The 21,531-nt window shown below is 40.3% G+C and overlaps 1 protein-coding gene across 1 annotated transcript in view; it reads left to right on the top strand.

Moving 5' to 3' along the window:
* Positions 1–21,531, top strand: part of LOC102943989 — a 55,170-nt gene that overhangs the window by 32,014 nt on the left and 1,625 nt on the right. The window contains exons 8-10 of the mRNA XM_007059569.3: positions 11,290–11,447; positions 13,063–13,105; positions 18,240–18,426. Coding sequence (XP_007059631.3) covers positions 11,290–11,447; positions 13,063–13,105; positions 18,240–18,426 — 388 coding nt within the window. The remainder of the gene's footprint in view (positions 1–11,289; positions 11,448–13,062; positions 13,106–18,239; positions 18,427–21,531) is intronic.

Below are 21,531 nucleotides of genomic sequence, written 5' to 3'. Positions count from 1 at the left end.
GGCTGGGGATGAGAGGTTTGGGGTAAAGAAGGGTATTCTGGGCTGGGACCCAGGGGTTCAGAGGGCAGGAGGAGGATCAGGGCTGAGGCAGGGGGTTGGGGTGTGTGGGGACTCAGGGGTGTAGGCTCTGGACGGCACTTTCCTCAAGCAGCTCCTGGAAGCAGCGACATGTCACCCCCTGGCTCCTACATGGAGGCAGGGCCAGGTGGCTCTGTGCACTGCCCCATCCACAGGTGCAGCTCCCATTGGTTGTGGTTCCCAGCCAGTGTGAGCTCTGGGGGCAGCACTTGGGGTGTGGGCAGTAGGCAGAGCCCCCTGGCTGACCCTACGCCTAGGAGCCAGAGTGGGGACATGCCGGCTGCTTCTTGGGAGCCGCACAGTGTGGATGGTAGGAGGGAGCCTGCTAGCCCTGCTGCACAACACCGCCAACTGGACAGTCCTCAGCCCAGTCAGCAGTACTGACCAGAGCCACCAAGATCCCTTTTTGACCGGATGTTCTGGTCGAAAACCAGACACCTGGTCACCCTAGCTACAATAGTAACTTGATACCTGTCTTTACAGTGTTGACTCTCTAGGGGCAGGAGATGTTGCATGTCTACTATACTGTTTAGCCATTTTTTACATTAATATTAGGGCTAGACAGAAAATGGAAGTGATTTCTGTGGAAATTTCTTCTTTTGGGGGGGCGGGAAATCAAAATATTTTGATTCAGAAATGCTACTGTGGTACCTCCTGCTTCCATTTGTATAGGTTAGGCTTCAGGGTTGGACTACATCTCCCATAATGCACCACAGTCTCTCCTCTTGTTGAGCGGAGGCAATATATAATCTGAGTCTCTGGCTATGGTGCATAATGGAATATATAGTTTAGCTGAGGAGCACAGCCCATAGAGGAGAATGGAGACATGAGGAAACCAAACTACAACTCCCATGAGGTACCATGGTAGCATATTCAAACTGAAATATTTTGGCATTCAGGTACTCTTTTTTTGGACAAAAAATAAAAAATGTCCATGGAAAGCAGGCACGTTTTGCAAAAAAAAAAAAATTCATTTAGTTGAAAACTCAGTTTTTTGCCAAAAAACAGTTTGAACCAAGAATGTTCTACCAGCCCCAACTAATATATAGCGGTAATTCACAAATTCAAAAAAATGATATAATGTAAATTTGTAGGCACTAAACTGCACCATATTTGTTACTTTATATTAAATATTCCTGAAGTATGAGAAAGAGTGGTGAGTGCACTTCAGAAAGACTTCACTGTGAAAAACTTTTAATTTATTCTTTTCAGGGATTCTAAGGGATCCTTAGAAGCTCACCACAGATACAAGAGCTCACATTCAAAACACAAGTATAAGATGATGGGATGATTTACCTGGGGTTGGTCCTGCTTTGAGCCGGGCGTTGGACTAGATGACCTCCTGAGGTCTCTTCCAACCATACTCTTCTATGATTCTAAGGGGAAAGGATGGGCTTCCTGAAATATCTTGGGACAGAGTTTATTTTTATTTTCACTGAAAATTCATATATGAAGCTGATCAGATTCAGAGTCAACCACCCACTCTTTGCTGCAACCACTCTAGAAAGGACTCATTTCTCCATTCAGGACTGATTAGCTTCCGGTAGTTACACTAAGGGAGCAACAACCTTCAGTCACCATCCTTATGGCGTTTACATATAAAGTAGGATTCTCAGTGTAGAAAGTTGAACAACCCTCACAGACAGTGAGGGGGAAAACTTCAAAAAAGTTCTGAGACCAGATTTATTTTTGTAGCTCAGATAATCATTTGAACAATCCCAGCCTTGGAAGGTCCTGCAGCCCTCCACCCCACAAAACTCCTTTCCCCAAGAGGCAGTGGCTCCTCCTATGTGATCCTGCTTTCTTGGTGAGCTATAGCAGCCTGCTACCCTCTCTGACAATTGCCAGGAGAGCCTGCTGTACCCTTTTTCTCCATCTGGCATTGTCAACAGGCAACCTGATAAGCCTTTCTCTCCACCTCCACTGAGATTCCTATCAAACACTAGCCAACTAGTAGTGGTTACACTAGAGGGCAATAGGAGCTAGCAGACTTTATTTAATTATTAATAAAACAAAAAACTTCTAAATGATTCAGACCCATCAAACTGTGCACATAGCTCACCTATGTAACTACATGATCTTATTTCGTTAACCCTCTCATGAGCCCCTGTTCTTTTGTGATCCTTGCTTGTTGCATAATACATTCGTATCGCTTGGGGGAAGGGTGTCAAGCTATGTGTTTGTGCAACTACTAGCACAATGGGGCCTCTCTCCTGACTGGGGTCTCCAGAAGCCACCACAATACAAATAATAGTAATAATCTAGCAGGGGAGGGCAGCAGCATAGCAGGCCCTCTCTACCTCTTGGGGGAGGGAGGATGTCTTCCCTCCCCCTTGCCCCGTCAGTCAATGACCTATAGGCCAGAAGGGACAATTGTGATCATCTAATCAGACCCCCCTGTTTAACACAACCCATAGAACTCCCCAAAAATAATCTCTAGAGCATATTTTTTAGGAAAACATCCAATCTTGATTTAAAAATTGTCAGTGATGGAGAATCCACCACAACCCTTGGTAAATTGTTCGAATGGTTAATTACCCTCACAGTCAAAAATTGATGCCTTATTTTCTGTCTGAATTTGTCTAGCTTCAATTTACAACCATTAGCTCATGTTATACTATGCTAGACTGAAGAGTTCATTATTAAATATTTGCTTCCCATGTAGCTATTTAGAGACTGTAATCAAGTCATCCCTTAACCTGCTCTTTGTTAAAATAAATCAATTGAGTTCCTTGAGTCTATCAGTATAAGGCAGGTTTTCTAATCCTTTAATCATTCTAGAGGCTCTTCTCTGAACCCTCTCCAATTTATCAACATCCTTTTTGAACTGTGTCTCTTGAACTCTTGAATAATATTCCATCAGTGGTCACAGCAGTGCCAAATACAGCAGTAAAATAACCTCTCTACTCCTACCTGAAATTCCCCTGTTTATGCATCCCAGGATCGCATTAGTTCTTTTGGCCACAGAATTACATTGGGAGTTCTTGTTCAGCTAATATCCATTATGACACCTACCAAATCTTTTTCAGAGTCACTGATTCCCAGTATAGTACCTGCCCCCACCTTTCAGGAGTGGCTAGTAGGCCCCTTTTGCCTCTTCTGGGATGGGCTTGTAGACTGACTCCACTTTAGTCCAGTTGAGAGGAATCCAGAAATATCTCAGCCTTCCTCCAATCATTTCTTTTGGCCTCAAAGTATCAAACCATATCAAAACTCTCAAAAGGGTTGAACTGGGTTAAGTACTATTATTGGGTTACAGGGTTTTTGTATGTGGAGCGTTTCTTATTTCATCCAAACCAGTTCACCCATCTCTACTCTTTGGAACTAAAGAAACTGTAGTCATGCCTTCTGCACAATCTTCTTTTCTCACTCAACCAGCTACCCAGTACTCCTTGGGAGCTCCATCAGGTAGAGTTCTAACTAACATGAGCTAGTGACAAGAAAGTGTTCCTCATTGTTACTGGGATTTGTATTTGCCCTCATAAAGACGCCATATTTTTCCTCTAACCACCTGATTTATTTTAAAGAATGTTGTTTTTTTCACAACCCTCCCTGCCTATGTTTAGATTGTAGGCTCTTTGGGACAGGAAATATGCTTTTATCTGTGCTAGTAAAGGGTATGTAAATCTAGAGCACGGCATAAATGTTTTGTACTAATAATTATTATTCATCTTCTTGCCTTAGCAGTCTTCGTACAATAGGGACACATGCTGCATCAGTTCATACAGTTCTTGTCAACTATCAGCTCTCCCTCTTTTTCTTTACTCCAAAGAATACGTTAAAGTACAATGTTGCAATACTTATTTATTTAAACTATTTTTAAACACCTAAAAAACATGAAGCCCTCTCAACTGCTTCTTGCGGTCTGATGGTCTTTTGGAGAGCTCTTTACATAGGTACCTTTTCAGTCTGGTCTTCCTAATAATGTACTTCTTCACTTTTTGATAGATCCAGTTTCTAAATGAAGTCAATGGGATCTGAATAAGGCCTTTTGGCACTGTCATTTCTTCTGGGTATAATTTCTGCCAGTAGAAAGGAAGAACAGTAGATAGATCTGGCACATCCCTCTCTCTTTTCCAAGAGAATTACAAATTATGCTCTTATTTTTACTCAAGAGTTATATGCCCATGTCAACTATAAGATAAAGCGTGAAACATTATGTCCCCAGCCTCAGCTCACTGATGAAGACAGATTCTTCCACTTAGTGGATGTAAGACATTCTTTAAAACAATACACAGAGGACAAAAGTACTTTCTGGGGGCCCATTTGCATATCTCCTTCCAACAAATTAGTTGGATTTACCAATTTCTAAGTATAGCCAGGGCCAGATTCTGATCACAAAAATATAAGTTTTACATTGGTGTAATTCCTCTGACCTCAACTAATTTACTCCAGATTTACAGCAGGGTAAGTGAGAAGAGAATTGGATCCTCTGTTTACAACAGATAGGGTACAGATTGCGATTTTGAGCTCAGCTCTTGTTTTAGTTCATATCAGCAAACACTGAGAGGTGAAGGGATGTCCTCCTTCAGCTCTATTTTCCAGACATGTGGGTCAAAAACTGAAGTTATCCAACCTGAAATTTGCTTTTCCGTACCACAGAAAAATTATTTTAAAAAAAAGTTAAACTAATTGCCCTGATGTTCTTGCAGTTGTTTATATAATAATTTGCCCATATGGTGGTTGTTGAAGACTTATTCTCGCCCTTCACACATTTGTGAAATGATATCTGTTGCAACAGATTTTAGTCACATTGTCTGCAAGGCCATTTTGTCTTCCCTTCAGAGAAATGATGTCACCGGCCTACATTCTGCAAGCAATTATGTATATGAGTAGCTTTATACAAGTGATCATCTCATTGGATTCAGCAGGGACTACTCATGGGCATGTCTGCAGTATCAGGGTCAGAGTGGGAACATTGAGCCAGATGCTCAGCATAAATTGCTGCAGGTCCATTGGCTTCAATGGAGCTACGATTATTTATGCTGAGAATCTGATCCATTGCTTCCAGGTCCTTCCCCTGGGAAGTTAGGCACCTGGGTGCTTTTTAAAATCTCTCTGGTCTCCTATCGGTATCTTTAGACACCTAAATACGTTTACAAATCTGGCCCTTAAACTCTCTCTTCCCCCACCTTTGAATCCCCCACTGTACTAGACACAAATTAACCCACAGATATCCCAAAGACTGTTAAGTCTGTGGAATCTGTATTCCTCTATTTATAGCTGGTATCTTTTTGTTAATGAACTACGTACACAGTATTTTTGATTCACTGGGGAAGTGTTGGGACACAATTCTTCTTCCCCATCATGGAAATGTGTTTGGTTTCTACCAACAATAGAGTACAGATCTCACAGATTTGAAGAAGTCATTCCAGTTATTTATTATACAAGAAGCTCAACACACTGGAGTTAAATACAAACAAAATGGTGCTGGAGGATCATAACTTCCAAATTCAAGACTTCAGCCATTTGGGTTTATAATCAATTTGTCACCGAATAAAAAAGATTAAAAGAAAATACAGCATGTGGCGCCATGACGCTAGAAAGAAAAAGCGCAGACTTCATAGGGTTTTGAGAAACCAACGGAAAACGCGTATTTAAAAAAAAGGAAACCTTAAAACACTAATCTCTACTGTCTTGATATGTCCTTAATACTTACTGCCTAGAGTTTTAGCATCAGCACATATAGGACAAGAGGAGAGCGAGAGAGACACAGGCAGGTAGTTGAAATGGAGACTGAACTAAAAGTAATTCAGACTGTAGTATATGGGGAGCTACAAAGGTGACCATCCTCAAATGTGAAAGTATGGCATTTATGTATGTCTCCAGAAGAAACTAACTGGCATTTCCAGACATTACAGACCACTTGAATTATAGTCTAGATTGAGTTAGTGCCCTTCAGTTGCTCAGACTTTATTACCTTTTCATTTATTCCATCTGCTTTCTCAGTTCCACCAGTTCAGAATGGTGTGGAACTCTGTAATCATACTTTTTAAAATAAGGAAGATGATCTTGATGGCAACATTTTGGATGGCCTGGAGGTGGGAAAATTGGCAGAATAGATGGTAGAGAGAAGGAGGCTTCTGTAATTAGGCTAGGAAATTACCAAAATATGGATTAATGACTTGGTTGGGAATGGAACAAATTTTGGAGATGATGTAAAGACAGAAGTGGCATGGGTAGGAAAAGAGGTAATTGGCTTAGTTTGCAGCAAGGGAGATTTAGATTTGATATTTGGAAAAAATGTAACTATAAGGATAGTTCAGCTGTGGAACAGGTTATCTACAGAGGTTGTGGAATTTCTGTGGCTGGAGATATTTAAGAAAAGGTTGGACAGACACCTGTTAGACCGGGGTGCTGGAACAATTTTTATATTGGAGGTGCTGAGAGCCATTGAACCAAATTGTAAACCCTGTATCTGATGGAAACCACTTCAAGCCAGGGGATGCTGCAGCACCCCCAGCACCCAGGCTGATAGGGATGATCTAAGTATATTTAATCCTGCCTCGGCATGGAGGGTTGGACTAGATGACTTCTTGAGCCCTACATTTCTATAATTCTGTGATCTAGGGAGGGCCTGGACATGAGTGAAGATGGAAACAGAGGAATAAAAACTGATACCACTCTTCCATTTAGATCCTCCGGCACATGCAGCCCAAGTCTCACAATTCTGGCCTTCCATATATTTCTTTCACAGTTATAATACTCTGAAACATGCCACAGAGAAACCTGCAGTAGGTACACTGCTGCCTTCACTAAGGAGTCTCTCTGTACTCCCAGTATCTCAGTGAAGGAGAAGACAATACACTTTGTATCAGTCACCATGGTTATATATAGCACAGTTTAAAAAAAATTGCGTTTTGTAGGCTCCCAGGTTCAGTGCCTGTAGGAAGCCCTGAGGCACAGGGTGACTGCATGACAGCTTGAGTACTGAGGGGAGTGAGGAAAGAGTGGATTGTGCATTTCACAACAACAGAATCTCCTCCCAGCCAATAAAGATGATTAGAGCCCAGTCTAATAAACAAGTATTACATCATCTCGCCTGAATGAGAGATGTTGTATCATGTCTGTCTCTATTACAAAGCCTGTGCCAATCCATCTGAATAGTTCAATCGATCTTCTCTTCTCTACATAAGATATATTTAATGCATTGAACTCTGTGGTAGCTAGATGCCATATAGATAGTTATGGAGCACCGGTTCCAACCGAGAGGACCCTAATCTAAGTCTGTCCCCCATTCATGGTGGTTTCTTCAGTGGAATGGTTTTGCTTTGTTTCTTGGATGGTTGTTGCTAGCCAGTGTGCAACTGCCTTTATTAGGAGATGCCTGTGTTAGTAGATTTGCCCAACATCTTTCTTGTTCAGAATAACATGAAAGCATCAAATTTCTGTTTCTTTTTGGACCAAACAATGCTTAATATTAGCAACATTTACACACAGACAGACACATGCCTCTGACCAGATGGATGCAGGTCTCCTTTCTTCTTTGTTCATATCTGACACATCACTTCACTCCCATGCTGTAGAGAACAGGGGAAAATTAGGAATAATAAAGTGAAAACACTTCCTAATTGGACAGAGCAATTTTCAGGTAGCTTTAACGTAGGTAGCCCTCTACTTTCCAAAATGCCAAATCAGCCTCCACTTCACCTCTACATTTTGGGACTGTGCACTACAGAGATGACAGCTTAGTACAATTGTAGAAATCTGAAAATCAGACAATATGGTACATGCTCTCTGTTGATTGCACGCACACTCAATACAGCATCACAATGAGAGAGAGAGTCCTTTTAAATTATCCTAATTTCTTTTGGTATATTCAGATTCCAATTACTGTAACAAGAAAGAAATCTTCTGCCTACTGTGTGTGGACCTTTCACAGCCTTTCAGTCTGACAAAGATCCAATCCTTTGTTCTCTTATAGAGGCCCGGGTATTCATTGCTAAGCCTAAGCTCTTCATATAAAAGCCTTAGCTATAAATAGATTTAGGACTGAGCCATTGCTTGTAGAGATACCACTTGTGTTTGTTCTTCATTCTTGCTCAGAGCTTTATCATCACAGTCAGGGAGCTGCCACGTTATTTACAGACAGCATACAATCTGATTTCTTCTGTGCACCTTTCATGCCTCCCACTGCTACAGGACATATTTCTCAATTTACATTTAAAAAGCTACTGACTCCTGAGTCTCCTCCATTTCCTCTGAATTCCTCTCATTGATAAATAAAAAAATACTGTTCACTGATGTGATGCATAAGTTGCATTTGGCAGACCAGCAGGTTGCATGCTGTTACCCAGAGACCTAGTCACACTCTTTTCTTTTTTCTTGGCCTGTCTCAGGTATTTTTCCTCTCACTAAGATTTATTCCTCTTTTTAGATGTCTACTGTTTTCAAAGATTAAGTATTTTTACATTAAATTAATATCTGTGAAAGGTGCCATGCATACAGCTCTGGAGACTAAAGTCTTCTATTTACTGACAGGAAAAGTAAGTCTCATGCTCTCCCAGCAAGTGTGCCCCACCCTATAGAGGAGAGATAAAAGGAGGCTAGAAAGGAGAAGGCTACAGCCAAGAAATTATTGAGATTCAAATCTGAATTTTAGGCAGCAAAGGCAAAGAAGAAGGGGCTGCTTTTAGAGATGTTATACAGGGAGCAGCAACAGGAGTCAGCGAGAGACTCCGAAAGTTATAGAAAAATAGGGAGAAGTCAAAGCTGACCCCAAGGTGGAGAACTTGAGTGACAGGGAGTTGTCAGCTACAGTGGGAAAGAGGGGAAGGGTGATGGTTTAGGAGGAAAGAAGAGTTCAGTTTCTGACGTGTTGCGTTTCAAAAAATGGGAGGACACATAGGAGGAGATAACAGGCAAAGGTACTTTCCAATTGCCACTAAGCCAAAGCTGATCCAGTGATCTGGAGATGGCTGCCTACATTTCCCACTGCTAGTCTCCTGAGCCACCCAATCCTTCACTTTCACTTTTTCTAATGCTGTTTAATTTTTTGGCTGCATTTCAGATTCCCTTTCATAATTTCTTTTCTAGGACTCAATTTCTTTCTCAGTAAAGTTATTTTTGCACCATCTCCTCAGGATTTGCCTTCTCTTGAATAGCTTATTTTTAATCTTTTATTTTTTATCCCTTTTCTTGATTTTGAGCTCACTTGCTGCAGATGGAATGAAATGTGCTCATATAGCTCTCCAGTTCTTTCCTCTTCTTACACAAAGCAGCTTAACTAGAATAGTCAATTTGACTCTATTCAAACAAAATTCTTTGATCATAGGAAATCACTTTGAAAATGCTCTGCATGTCATTTACTCACTGGATGTGTTTACACCAAATAAAATAGGGCTGGTTCGAGAACATGTAGCTGTGCACTCTACATTACTGACCAATTAATTCAATGAAGTGTTAGATACACACGTCCATCTTTTTCACTGGTCTATTTCTAAGACTCAAATAAGCTTTTGCTTTTACTGACTGATACGCTTTGCTAAATGCTTTCCTTTTTTGGAGAAACAGTTCCCTCGAAACTCAGGCTAATCAAAAACAGAACTAGGAGGTAACAAATAAAGGACACTTGATCTTACTTTGAAATGTAAACCCCAGATCTGACCCACCCACTTTATGGGCACATAAGGTTGAAAGGGAGTGAAAATGATTGCTTGGGAGTCAGCCATCGAGGGTCCATAAAAGGGGACATACACCTGAAAGCAGAAGGAGTTCTGCATGGGCTCACTATGAGAGCACAGAAAAGGAGTTGGAGGGGAGGGATGGTATGAATCTGCCATTGTATGGGTTCCATGGCCTATCCCTCACTACCACAGCAGTTGTCCAGGCCATTAGCCTGTGGGCTGGAGCAGGGGACACAAACCATGAGCTGAAGTTAGAATGCCATTACCTTGAGTCCTGCAGAACTCCTTGTTCAAAGACTGCTTATTCAGGGGCAAGGTTTGGAGCCTGAACATATCGTTCAGTTATGCTGATATTTCATTGTGGTTTTTGTGATTGAAACTATTATTTATAAAGTAGGTCACACAGCACTGACTGTTGGGAATGCCTTTCAGATATTGTACTGGCTTTGACTTTGGATGCTATGAAAGAGAGGGAAAAAAGCACAAGGATTTAGGAAATGTGCTTACGGGTGTGCTTTTAGATTCTACTTTTCAAAATTAGGTGGTTATTTTACTTCTGCAGAAAAAGGCATGCACAGGTGCAAATGAGTAATCACATATGCCCAGAGGTTATTACATGCACAAATATTCATTTTACACACACAGCTGGATACTTTGTGCATGCCAGAATTTGTTTGAGTGTATATTTTTCAGATGCAACATAAGCACTTCCTGTGGTTTTTGAAAAATTGTCCCTTATTGATAAAGGTCATGCAATTTCATAATAATTCATGCATTTTTAGTTTATAAAATCCCATTATTTGAGCATTATGCTAATAGCACTAATGCTGCCCCTGTTTCCCAAAAGTAACTGTCAGCTTCCATTTTGCCGCTGGCAAATCTGATGCAATTGCCAGTGCTCCAGTAATAGTTAAAAAGCAAAGCAGTTTAAAACACTTTCCAAAAGACTTTGAAATGGGCTCTCTTGAAAGTTGTCTGATGCTAATGGGGAAAACTACTGACTTAGAGATTGACATTAACGGCCATATTTTCAAAAGTACTGCAATCTAGCCTTTTAATTTATGCACACGATTTTGAGAGTGCAAGAATTTGGTACCTCAGATCTGCACAGTTAGAGTTTCAAAGATGCAGAAATAAGGTAAGGGACAAGCCACACTGGCTTTCAAAGAGGCTTGTGCTTCTAAATCACCCATGAAGATGCTTTTGAAAATTGCTGTTGTGCCCCCAAAAGTTGGAAGATGTGTGAACACATTTTGCTGAAGCAAAAATGGTTGCGAGAGCAAAATTGCAGGGGCAAATTTAGAGGCCATGTTTGAAAATTTTGTCTTGAGTGAATCTACAGGGAGGGGAGGTTTTCTGGAGCCTCCAGCTGCCACAATAAATGAAAATTAGGGGAGTATTTTCAGAGGCACAAATGTCATTTTGGCACCAAACTCCTATTTGTGCCTTTGGAAATGTCTTCGTTAGTTTATCCCAGGCCTTGGGAAAGTGATAGTTTTCATATTTCAGGAAACAGTTAAATTCCCCATGATTGTGCTCTGAAGACATGGCAAAGCTTCCTTCACCTTTATCTCATCGATTACAGGATGAAGGAAAGTGCAAACCTCTAGATGTAACAAAGTTAGAAGGTGCGGAAATTGGTGTTGACAGCAGCCTGGGTAAACCATTTGTGTTTAAATGCATGCCTCAAACTGGAAACAAGATTTTCTACTATTGTGCAACTTCAAACCAAGAGATGAAAAGGTAAACAATTATTTATATTACTGTTTTTTCTAGAGCTTGTGGGGGTGTTTTGTGCAAAAATTTCTCTAAAAGACACCTGTCACTCACCTATAGGAGTGAGGGTTTGATTTTGAAAGGCCCCAAAAATTATTTTTCAGCTTTCTACAGGTTTTCAGAACAAATAATGTCCTCATGCCACTCAGGATTTCCCTGGGTGAAAACATGCCTGATTTTTGTGACCTTAAGAGAGAATCACCACCCCCACCCCACTGCCCCCCACCCCCTACACACACTCTTACCGCCATATCCTCATCCCACTACTTAAATGGAATTGTAAATCCTCTCATGGATTTTTACTTGTTTATACATAATGTCACACCCAAGTATAATGTCACTCAATGTTTTGGCCAGCAGAGCACTGAAAAAGAGCACAGTCCCTTCCTTACCCTCCCCTCTGCTTGCCCTGTCACATTTGGTTTTTTACCCCATTTTAAAACTTTTAACCCACTTACAAGAGTCTGTTGGTCTCACTGCCCATAGCATTGGTTTTGTGTCGCAATTAGGGAATATTATCTACACGGTAACTGGGAGAGTGCTTCCCGCTTCAAGGAGCAGTGTGGCTGGGGGTAGCAAGGACAGCGGCTCAGGCTAGCCCACCCAGTCTCCCCTGGGGATGTACTGTCCATACTGCCCCCGGCCACATTGCTGTTTTTAGTGCACTAGCTCAAACAGAGCTAGCATGTGTCTCTCTGCTGGAGCTTGGAAGCACACTCCCAGCTGCAGCATAGAAATAATCTTAGGGAGCTTTTGAAATCTACTGCTTTCTTTCAGCTGCCACCCAGGGTTTTAAACTGTTTTAAAAAAAAAACTGCATGTAGGTAATGTTTCTTTTAAGCAACACTTTCAGACAGCCTGACGCATTTTAGGACAATCTAGCATCCATTGTCAGAGCAGTTAGGATGTGTTTGAAACCAATTTTCCTTGCTTTTTGCTTTCTTCTGTAGTTCCAGAAATGTAAAGAGATGATGGATGAATTATTTGATACACCCAACCTCATCTATCCATCCATCTATAGCTCTGTACTTACACAGCTGCTATTATCATAGTATCTGAGCAGCTCCCAAGTAATTAAATCTAAAAATAACAACAACATGCGGTGTGCATAGTGTAGTTGTGGTGGAGTGGTCATACCAAACAGTTGCACAACCTGGTCAGGAAATCAGTCTCCTTTGTTTTAAAATACCCAGTTTGTTGTAGTATTTTAAGTTTACCTCCAACTCTTACTCAGCCTAGTAACAAAAGAAACGGAAAGTATTGTTAATTTGTCTACAGATAAACTGTATTAAAAAGAATCCATTTTCTGTAACATTGCTGCACTTATAATAAGCCTAGTCTGTTGCTGGCAAATTATTTCTGCTGCTAGTTAGAAGTGTCATCTTGTGAATAACGCTCTAAGCCTATGTGTGTGTTTGTATATATAGTAATATGTTTTCAAGCCTTAGGATGGTCCTCAGTGTTGCACGTGTCTTTGAAAGATGTCCATATCAGCAAACGAAAAGACTCTGTGAAGGATATTTGTTCCATTGTACCAAGCCAAGTTATTCCTTTTTTTCTTTTTTCTTTTGGCATTTTGTAGGTGGCTGGAGGCTATGGATAAAGCTGTGCATCCTGTCCATCAGGTAATGCTTTATTATTTGGGGGGCAAACTAATCTAGTGAATTGAGCACAAGATTAGGAAACAGGACCTCCTGAGTGATACTCCTCTCTCTGACACAATGGGGGCTGCAAGCAACTCAATCTCTCTGGGTGTCAGGTTCCCCATCTGTGGAATGGTGTCTGTTACACTTCTTTGCCTCAGAGTTGTATAAAATTGGATGTAGTGAATGCCAGTGAAAATGAGGTAGGATCAGAAGAGGCTAAAATAGGGAAAGAACAAGTTAAAAATTACCTGGACAAATTAGATGTTTTCAGGTCACCAGGGCCTGATGAAATGCATGCTAGAATACTCAAGGAGCTGACTGAGGACATTTCTGAGCTATTAGCGTGGATTTGTCAAAAACAAATCATGTCAAACCAACCTGATACATTTCTTTGACAGGGTAACAAACCTTGTGGTTAGGGGGGAAGCGGTAGATGTGGTACATCTTGATTTTTGGTAAAGCTTTTGATACTGTCCTGCATGACCTTCTCATAAATAAACTAGGGAAATGCAACCTAGACGGAGCTACTATAAGGTGGGTGCAAAACTGAGGGCAGACTTTGGTCCTTAGCATGGTCCTTGGAAAACCATTCCCAGAGAGTAGTTATCAGTGGTTCAGAGTCATGCTGGAAGGGCATAATGAGTGGGGTCCCGCAGGGATCAGTTCTGGGTCTGATTCTGTTCACTTCATCAATAATTTAGATAATGGCATACAGAGTACACTTATAAAGTTTTCGGATGATACCAAGCTGGGAGGGGTTGCAAGTGCTTTGGAAGATAGGATTAAAATTCAAAATGATCTGGACAAACTGGAGAAATGATCTGAAGTAAATAGGATGAAATTCAATAAGGACAAATGCAAAGTACTCCATTTAGGAAGGAACAATCAGTTACACACATACAAAATGTGAAATGACTGCCTAGGAAGGAGCACTGCGGAAAGGGATCTGGGGGTCACAGTGGACCACAAGCTAAATATGAGTCAACAGTGTAACACTGTTGCAGAAAGAAGCGAACATCATTCTGGGATGTATTCGCGGGTGTGTTGTAAGCAAGACACTAGGAGAAATTCTTCCGTTCTACTTCATGCTGATTAGGCCTCAACTGGAGTATTGTGTCCAGTTCTGGGCACCACATTTCAGGAAGGATGTGCACAAATTGGAGAGAGTCCAGAGAAGAGCAACAGAGATGATTAAGGGTCTAGAAAACATGACCTATGAAGGAAGATTGAAAAAATTGGGTTTGTTCATTCTGGAAAAGAGAAGACTGAGAGGAGACATGATAACAGTTTTCAAGTATGTAAAAGGTTGTTACAAGGAGAAGGAAGAAAAATTGTTTTTCTTAAACTCTGAGGATAGGATAAGAAGCAATGGACTTAGATTGCAGCAAGGGAGATTTCAGTTGGATATTAGGAAAAACTTCCTAACTGTCAGGGTGGTTAAGCATTGGAATAAATTGCCTACAGAAGTTATGGAATCTCCATCATTGGAGATTTTTCAGAGCAGGTTAGACAAACACCTGTCAGGGATGGTCTAGATCAGTGCTACTCAAAGTGGTGGTCCACGGACCGGTGCCAGTCTGCGAGCCATGGGCTGCCGGCCTGCGTGCACATCGGAAAAAGAAATTGCCGGTCCCCCACATCAGATAGCTTGAGAAGCACTGGTCTAGATAATACTTAGTGCTGCCTTGAGTGCAGGGGACTGGACTAGATGACTTCTCGAGGTCCCTTCCAGTTCTATGATTCTATGCCATTTGCACAAAACTCTTAAAATATACAGCACCACACACGCTAAGGACCAAAGTCTGCCCTCAGTTATGCACAAAGCTCTCGTTGACTTCCATGGGTACATAATTAAGGGCAGAATCTTTAGATGTAGCAGGCTTTTTTTGCGAAACAGAGAAGGGGGTTGTAAATGTTTGCCATATAACCTTCCTTGCTGCTTGCTTTGATTTATCCCAAAGTTGGGCCAGGAGATGTATTATGAGACTGGCAATGTCATCCTCAGGTTTTCATTGTGAAAATTGCCCTCGCATTACTCTCTTTGAATCATACCACCTGTCAATAATTGCAAAAGGGTCATATGTCTGGTATATAATTAATTAAATATTGTTCTTGTTATATGTATTACCATGGCACCTAGGAGCCCCAGTCATGTGACCAGGACCCCATACACATACATTCTGTACAAACACAGAACAAAAAAAGTCCCTGCCCCAGAGAATTTACAATGTAGTATGAGGCAAAGGACAACAGATGGTACAATATAGATAGCCGGGGGAGAACAATTGAAACAGCATTGCCTGTGGTCTCAGCACATCAGCTTCCTGAGGATTTCCTCAGTGTGGTGGGAATCATTACGTGGTATGGAGCCATATTAGAAACTGTTGCCACCTCTCTAAGTGTCTGCGTCAGGATCTTGGACAAGGAAAAGGATGCATGGTTGATGTCATTTCAATGTTCCATCTGCTGCCACCAATGGTTTAAACTGATTAAAGAAATCTGATGTAACTATAAGCCATCTGACTCATTTTAGGCCATTCTAGCATCCACTGTCAGAGCAGACAAAATGCATTGACTACAAAGTTTGCTTGGTTGGTGTTGTGTGTGCGCATGCGCTTGGTTGGTTGTTTTTTTCGTTTGTTATTTTCAGAAGTGTAAAAAGATGAAGAAGGGTAAATTATATGATACGCCTCAACTCCTTTTTCTATCTGTTTATATAGCTATGTATTCTTGACACAATTTACAGCAAACAGTTCCTGACCACCCCCAAGATCCAGGAGCTGCAAAGACTTCTTGAAGCCACCTTTGCCAATTCCTACCTTCTTCCACTACAGAGACATTCAAGCTTTTAAAAAATTTATATTTATCTTGATAGCATCCCTTTAAATAAGGGTAGATTTTGAGCCTGTTTGTTCTCTGGTCTTGAGCCTTAGCTGAGATCATTCAAAGTTGGGGGTCAAGCCTGGGGTAAAAATCTAAATGTCTTTAAAAGGACACTGTCAAGAAAATAAATCAAAATTTTAAAACAATTTTCTTATTTAGATTAAAAACTACATCCTAGATCAGTAAAAAGGGAAGAATTTATAAAAATCTAATTTACTTTTCAATATTCATGCTGTTTATTTTTTGCAGTTTAAATTAGTTAGTTAGGCTTTAGATTATAGTCCATTTCTCCGTAAGAGTCATTTCTCCAATCAGTGTGCTGCGAGGATGGCTTTGCAAACATTCAAGGGAAATGTTTAGTTGTTTCTTTTTAAATTATTTCCATTAGAATAAAATCAATAATAGAAACATTTCTATTGGTTTCAGATTTTATAGGAGCTTATTATTACAAAACCTACATTTGGGGACAAATAAATCTGACCTTAGAGTGTGAATGCAAATTAATCTACTGGGCCTGAAAACAAAGTAAATTAAATAAATACAAAAAATTATAATTATGCACCCAAAACCAAAGAAATAAAAAATAAACATAGCTTAGAAAACAAGCCAAAAAGTACTTAAAAGCAAAAAAAGTAATAATCTTACTTTAGTTTGATACGAAACATCATAATAAAAAAAGGCTTTAAGCTATCAGTGTCCATCTTATCTCTTGCAATAGAAAGATCTTACTTTGATTCAGCCACTAACAGCATAATTAGCCATTTATTGGACCTGTTTTCTAAGTTACTGGGTGCTTATTTTGATTGATTTGACTTTTTAGCTTTGTCTCTGAGCAGACAATAGCCCTTTTGAGGTAAGAGGGTTATATACTGATTTCATTGCACAACTTGTTTCATTAGTAAGTATTGTTTTCAGCTAATTGCTTTCTCAGCCAGCCACCTGATAACTTTCTCCCATTTTTTAAATGAACTTTGCATTCATTTTTCAGTTTAGCAGAGAAGCTTTTTGTTGTATTGTCTGAAATGCTACTCAAGGTGCTGTAACTGAATTTTTAGAACCACCAGCAAAAACATATTACAGGCCTGTAATACTTCATCTCAAATGCAGTGGCTCAGCACACTAATACACTGACACTATGTCCTCCTAATGAACCTAGATGGGGATATCTATTCCACTAATGCACAGTGTAACACTACATTTATCTATTGCACTCTGCTGCAGTAAGCCCCAGGAGGTTTCCATTTCACAATAAAGAATATAGCTAGCTATATAGGATCAACTCTTTTCTCTCTCTCTCTGCCTTGTCAAGGATGAGGAAGAAATAATTGAATGAAAAAGAAAACCTCTACAGAAACAGAGCAGGATGCTACCAATATTACAGACACTCTCCCCAAGGACTTCAGATGACAATGACATAGGTTGACGCAACATTAAAAATTGCAGATAAACAAAGCATGTTAGGTTTAGATGTAGAAGTTTGGATCCAGATGTCCTTTAGAAGTAAAAAAAGAGGGAGGGAAATTACGTGGTTCCTGTTTAAACTCATTGTAGGCAGGTCAGCTGTATTAAATGACCTTTTGTGTATTTCCTCCTGATTTTTACTAGCTCTGCTATCTTTCTGTGTACACTATATATATTAGCACCTGGACATTTACATCTATAATATTAGCACCTGGACATTTACATCTTCTAGAAATGGCTCTAAAGAAATCCCTGACTAGCCAAAAAGATTCCACCTTCTAGAATGGAATTGGAAGGCCAACCACAGACATCTAGCACATGGTCATGCATTCATCCAAGTCTCATTGCCATATTCTGTTCTCAGATACTTCTGCGCAACTCCTGTTGATGTGAAAGTATCTGAGGACAGAACATGATCATTAGTTCTATCTTTGGCAACAGTGAGTACTGAAGTAATAAATAAGGAGAAATGAAGTCAGGCAACTTCCAAAACAGCTAGCACGATAGTCCTCTTAGTACAGTTTTGGTACTAACAAAAATTGAAGTGTAGAATATGTGCAGAAAAAGACAAAGAATTCCTTTAAGAAGGAATGAGAAGACGATGAGTAGTTGCTATAAAATATATGCCTGTTAATTGCGTTTCCAGAACCCTTGATGTTCCAAATCACAGTAGCAATAAAAGCTATTTTTAAAACAGGGGATTTGGGGCTAATGCCTTTGCAGAATAAAAGCATGCTCCTCATGAAACTATTTTGTGTTAACTCTACAGAATCACGTATGGGTAGATGTCACCCTGCACAACACCAGCCTTCCACCCCTCGCTATCAAAAACCCAGAGTGTCTGGGTCTCCTCCACCAACTGGACAAAACCAGGGATGTGTGGATTCAGCACTACTGCATTCTGAAGGATGGCTGTTTGTATTTTTATGCTGGCATTCGCTCCACACATGCCCTAGGTAGGTGATACTCTTTGTTTTTAAATGATTCATATTAACATGAAAGAGTGTACACTATTTTAATGCAAGTATTTTATTATTCTAAAGGTGAAATAGTGCCCTTCCTGGCAGAAATCATGTTGGGGTTGGCAGGTTAGAGAGTGAAGCAGTATTGGCTGAATGTTAGTGACAAGAGCCACCCTGCCAGAGCGGGTCAAAAATTGCTCAAGCTCCTTAGCTTCATCCCACTGACAGCACACTCTGCTGCAAACTGCCCTGAGTTATTGCTTGGAGCAGGTTTCCATGTGATTATGGTATTTCTCCATTATGTAGGCAGGGAAACTCCTCTATCCACTGGGGGAGTGGAACTTCCACTGGGCCAACAGGGCCAGAGCCAGCTGAGCTCAGTCTGCTGGTGGGGCCAGACCCTGCTCGTGGTGCTCTGTAAGTTGGGAAGGTAGTGACTCCCCTTGGCAGCTCCTCCAAGATTGGAGGAGTGGGGGGCACTCAGCCACCGTTTGAAGACAGCAAGACAGCAAGGCCATCAGGGGTCCCCTACAGAAGACTTCCAAGGTAAGAGTGGAAGCTGGGTCCCAGGAACTAGCACTGGCACTTGGGACCAGCACAGCACTGCGGAGAAGGGGTGTTTCAAGAAGATGGAGCAGCAGGGAGGGGGGCAGCAGTCACCTAGAAAGGGGGATGAGGCTCAGGGCCAGGAAATTTGCTGCTCCCAGTCCTGAGGAGTTGGAGGTAGGAGGTACTAAAGAGGGTTGCTCTCAGATCAAAGGACAGACCACTTCACTAGGGCTTCAGGTACACTGCAGAGAGGAGGAGGATGGAGCTCTGCCTGTTACACATGTTGAGGGACCAGGCTGCCCTTCAGCATATGTAGCAACACTAACTGGATGTATGGTCCTAATGGTAAGCTTGCTAGGGGATGAGGCCAAGCCCCCAGCATGATAGCATATATACTGTCATTAGCTGCACACATTAGAAAACTTGTTAACTCTGTGTGATTTTCTTATACACTTCAGATTTCTCTCACCTTGTATGTTCCTGCCTGATTGGCTACTGTTTTCTCATTCCTCTGCCTATTGGGGAAATACATTTAGCTGTTGTATTGGACAGTATTTTACTATTTGTTACAATTCAGTCAACAAAGAGGTTTTGTATTATAATTTAATAATACTCTTTAGCACTCTTTAATAATAAATAATAATAATATAGCACTCTTTAGCTTCAAAGGGTTGTACAACAATGAAATAACTAGTGCTTACAATATCTCTCTGGGGTTGAAAACTGAGACAGAAACTTGCCCAAAGTCATACAGTGAATCAGTAGCAGAACTAGAATTAGTGATCAGGTATTTTAGGAGGTTAGTTTTGTGCTCTAACTTCTCAGCCTCATGCCCTTCTGGTCTTTAAATACACTATTGTTTAAAATAAACCAAACCAGCTTTCTTTGACATTGTAGTGGATCTTCTCTTGCTACCCTAACTCCTTTTCTGAACTGTTCCAATCTTATTGCAGATTGTACCTTACAAACACAGTTTCCACTGACACTGTGTTAACTGGTATCTCCTTGGTACCTGATATGATGTCAATAGGACTATTAATGTAGGACTCACAATTTGGAAGACAAACTTTGATAAACTTCGAATCAGCTTCCTGGGACATTTAAGTAGAGTTGTGTAAATAACTTATGTTTCAGTTCAGTGGCTGAACAGTTCAGGTTGACCTGAAACAAAAACTTTTCAAATTTTCCAGCAAATTGAAAATCTCAAAATTTCCTTTTGGGTTGAACAAAACATTTCATTTTTGAGGATTTTTAAAAATCTTTTAAAATAAAATTAAAGTAAAATTTGAAAGGAAAAGTCCTTTTAAATCAACAAATTGAAATTGTTAGTTTTAAAAAATGAAAAGGAAAGGTTTTGGGAAGGAATGTTTGGGTTTGGTATTTCAGTTGGAGAAACAATTTGGTGAATTCAACATGAATTTGCAAAATGTTTCAGTCAACTCAAGTCTGCATTTTTCATTTTAAAAAGTCTGAAAAATGTCACTCAGAATTACTTTCAAGCCCATTATCCACCATGTAACCATAAACTGAACAGTTATTATTTCTTAGGGAAGTGTAGTCACTGACACTGAGGCATAGATGAATAGGTCATGAAAAGTACATAGCTGTTATGTATGTAACACCCACTCTTCAGAGTTAACTGCCTTGGCTGCTTTTGGCAACACTTCAAAGAAAGGGAACTACTACCACCAGCAGGAGCTTGGAATTTTGAAATTTGCCTCTCTTTCTGAATTTAAAGGGACAATAAAAATCAAAAGCTATCAAAATTATATATTTTTGTCCATTCATATTTAATAACAAGCTAAATTCTTTCTAAGAAATCCTTACATCGGTACTGCCAACCTGTGTGCCAGCCAGCATGAACAACTACAAATGAAAAGGAATTATATAAATTACTGGCACTGTGTTGGAATTGCACACATTAACAGCTCAGTAGTAAACACACTGAAAGAAACTATATGGAGTCCACTCCTTACTTACAGCTTATTCCCATTAAAGCTGCTGGTAACACTTTCATTGATTTCAGTGGAAGCAGGATCCATCACCAGGTAATAATTATTTGAAAGCAGGTAAAACGATGTGTCTAAAATACTTGACAAAATGAGCCACATTTGCAAAAGCAACTTCTAAATTCTCATGACCAAAATTACACACCCACATTTTGAGGTTTGCCCCCAAAACTGTGTGTTCAAAAAGCTGGCTGCATGATTTTCTGTGTATGAATGTAGAACATGGGTTAAGGCTATTGTGAGTATTTGGACCCATAATCATTTTAAGTCTTAACTTTATATCTCTGCTATTGACACTTCAAGTCAGAGCCCTAGTGCCCTGTTTCATTTTGAAAAGTGGTATGTAAAAATGGCATTTTCTTACTCAAAGGAACTGCTATCTGTGTATTCATATTCATATCTGCTGACATAAGTGACATAAGTACCTTTCTAATGCTTTCTATTTCCATTATCCCTGTAGAGTCAATGCAGCCAAAAGGGACTGAGCTGGATTTCAATACTTTTCATGTAGCAACAAATTTATTTACTAAGTTCCAGTAAG

This window comes from Chelonia mydas, chromosome 5 (genome assembly GCF_015237465.2).
Source record: "Chelonia mydas isolate rCheMyd1 chromosome 5, rCheMyd1.pri.v2, whole genome shotgun sequence".
Lineage (NCBI taxonomy): Eukaryota > Metazoa > Chordata > Testudines > Cheloniidae > Chelonia > Chelonia mydas.
The sequence above is the reverse complement of the archived record's forward strand: the minus strand, read 5'-3'. Positions and strand labels throughout refer to the sequence as shown.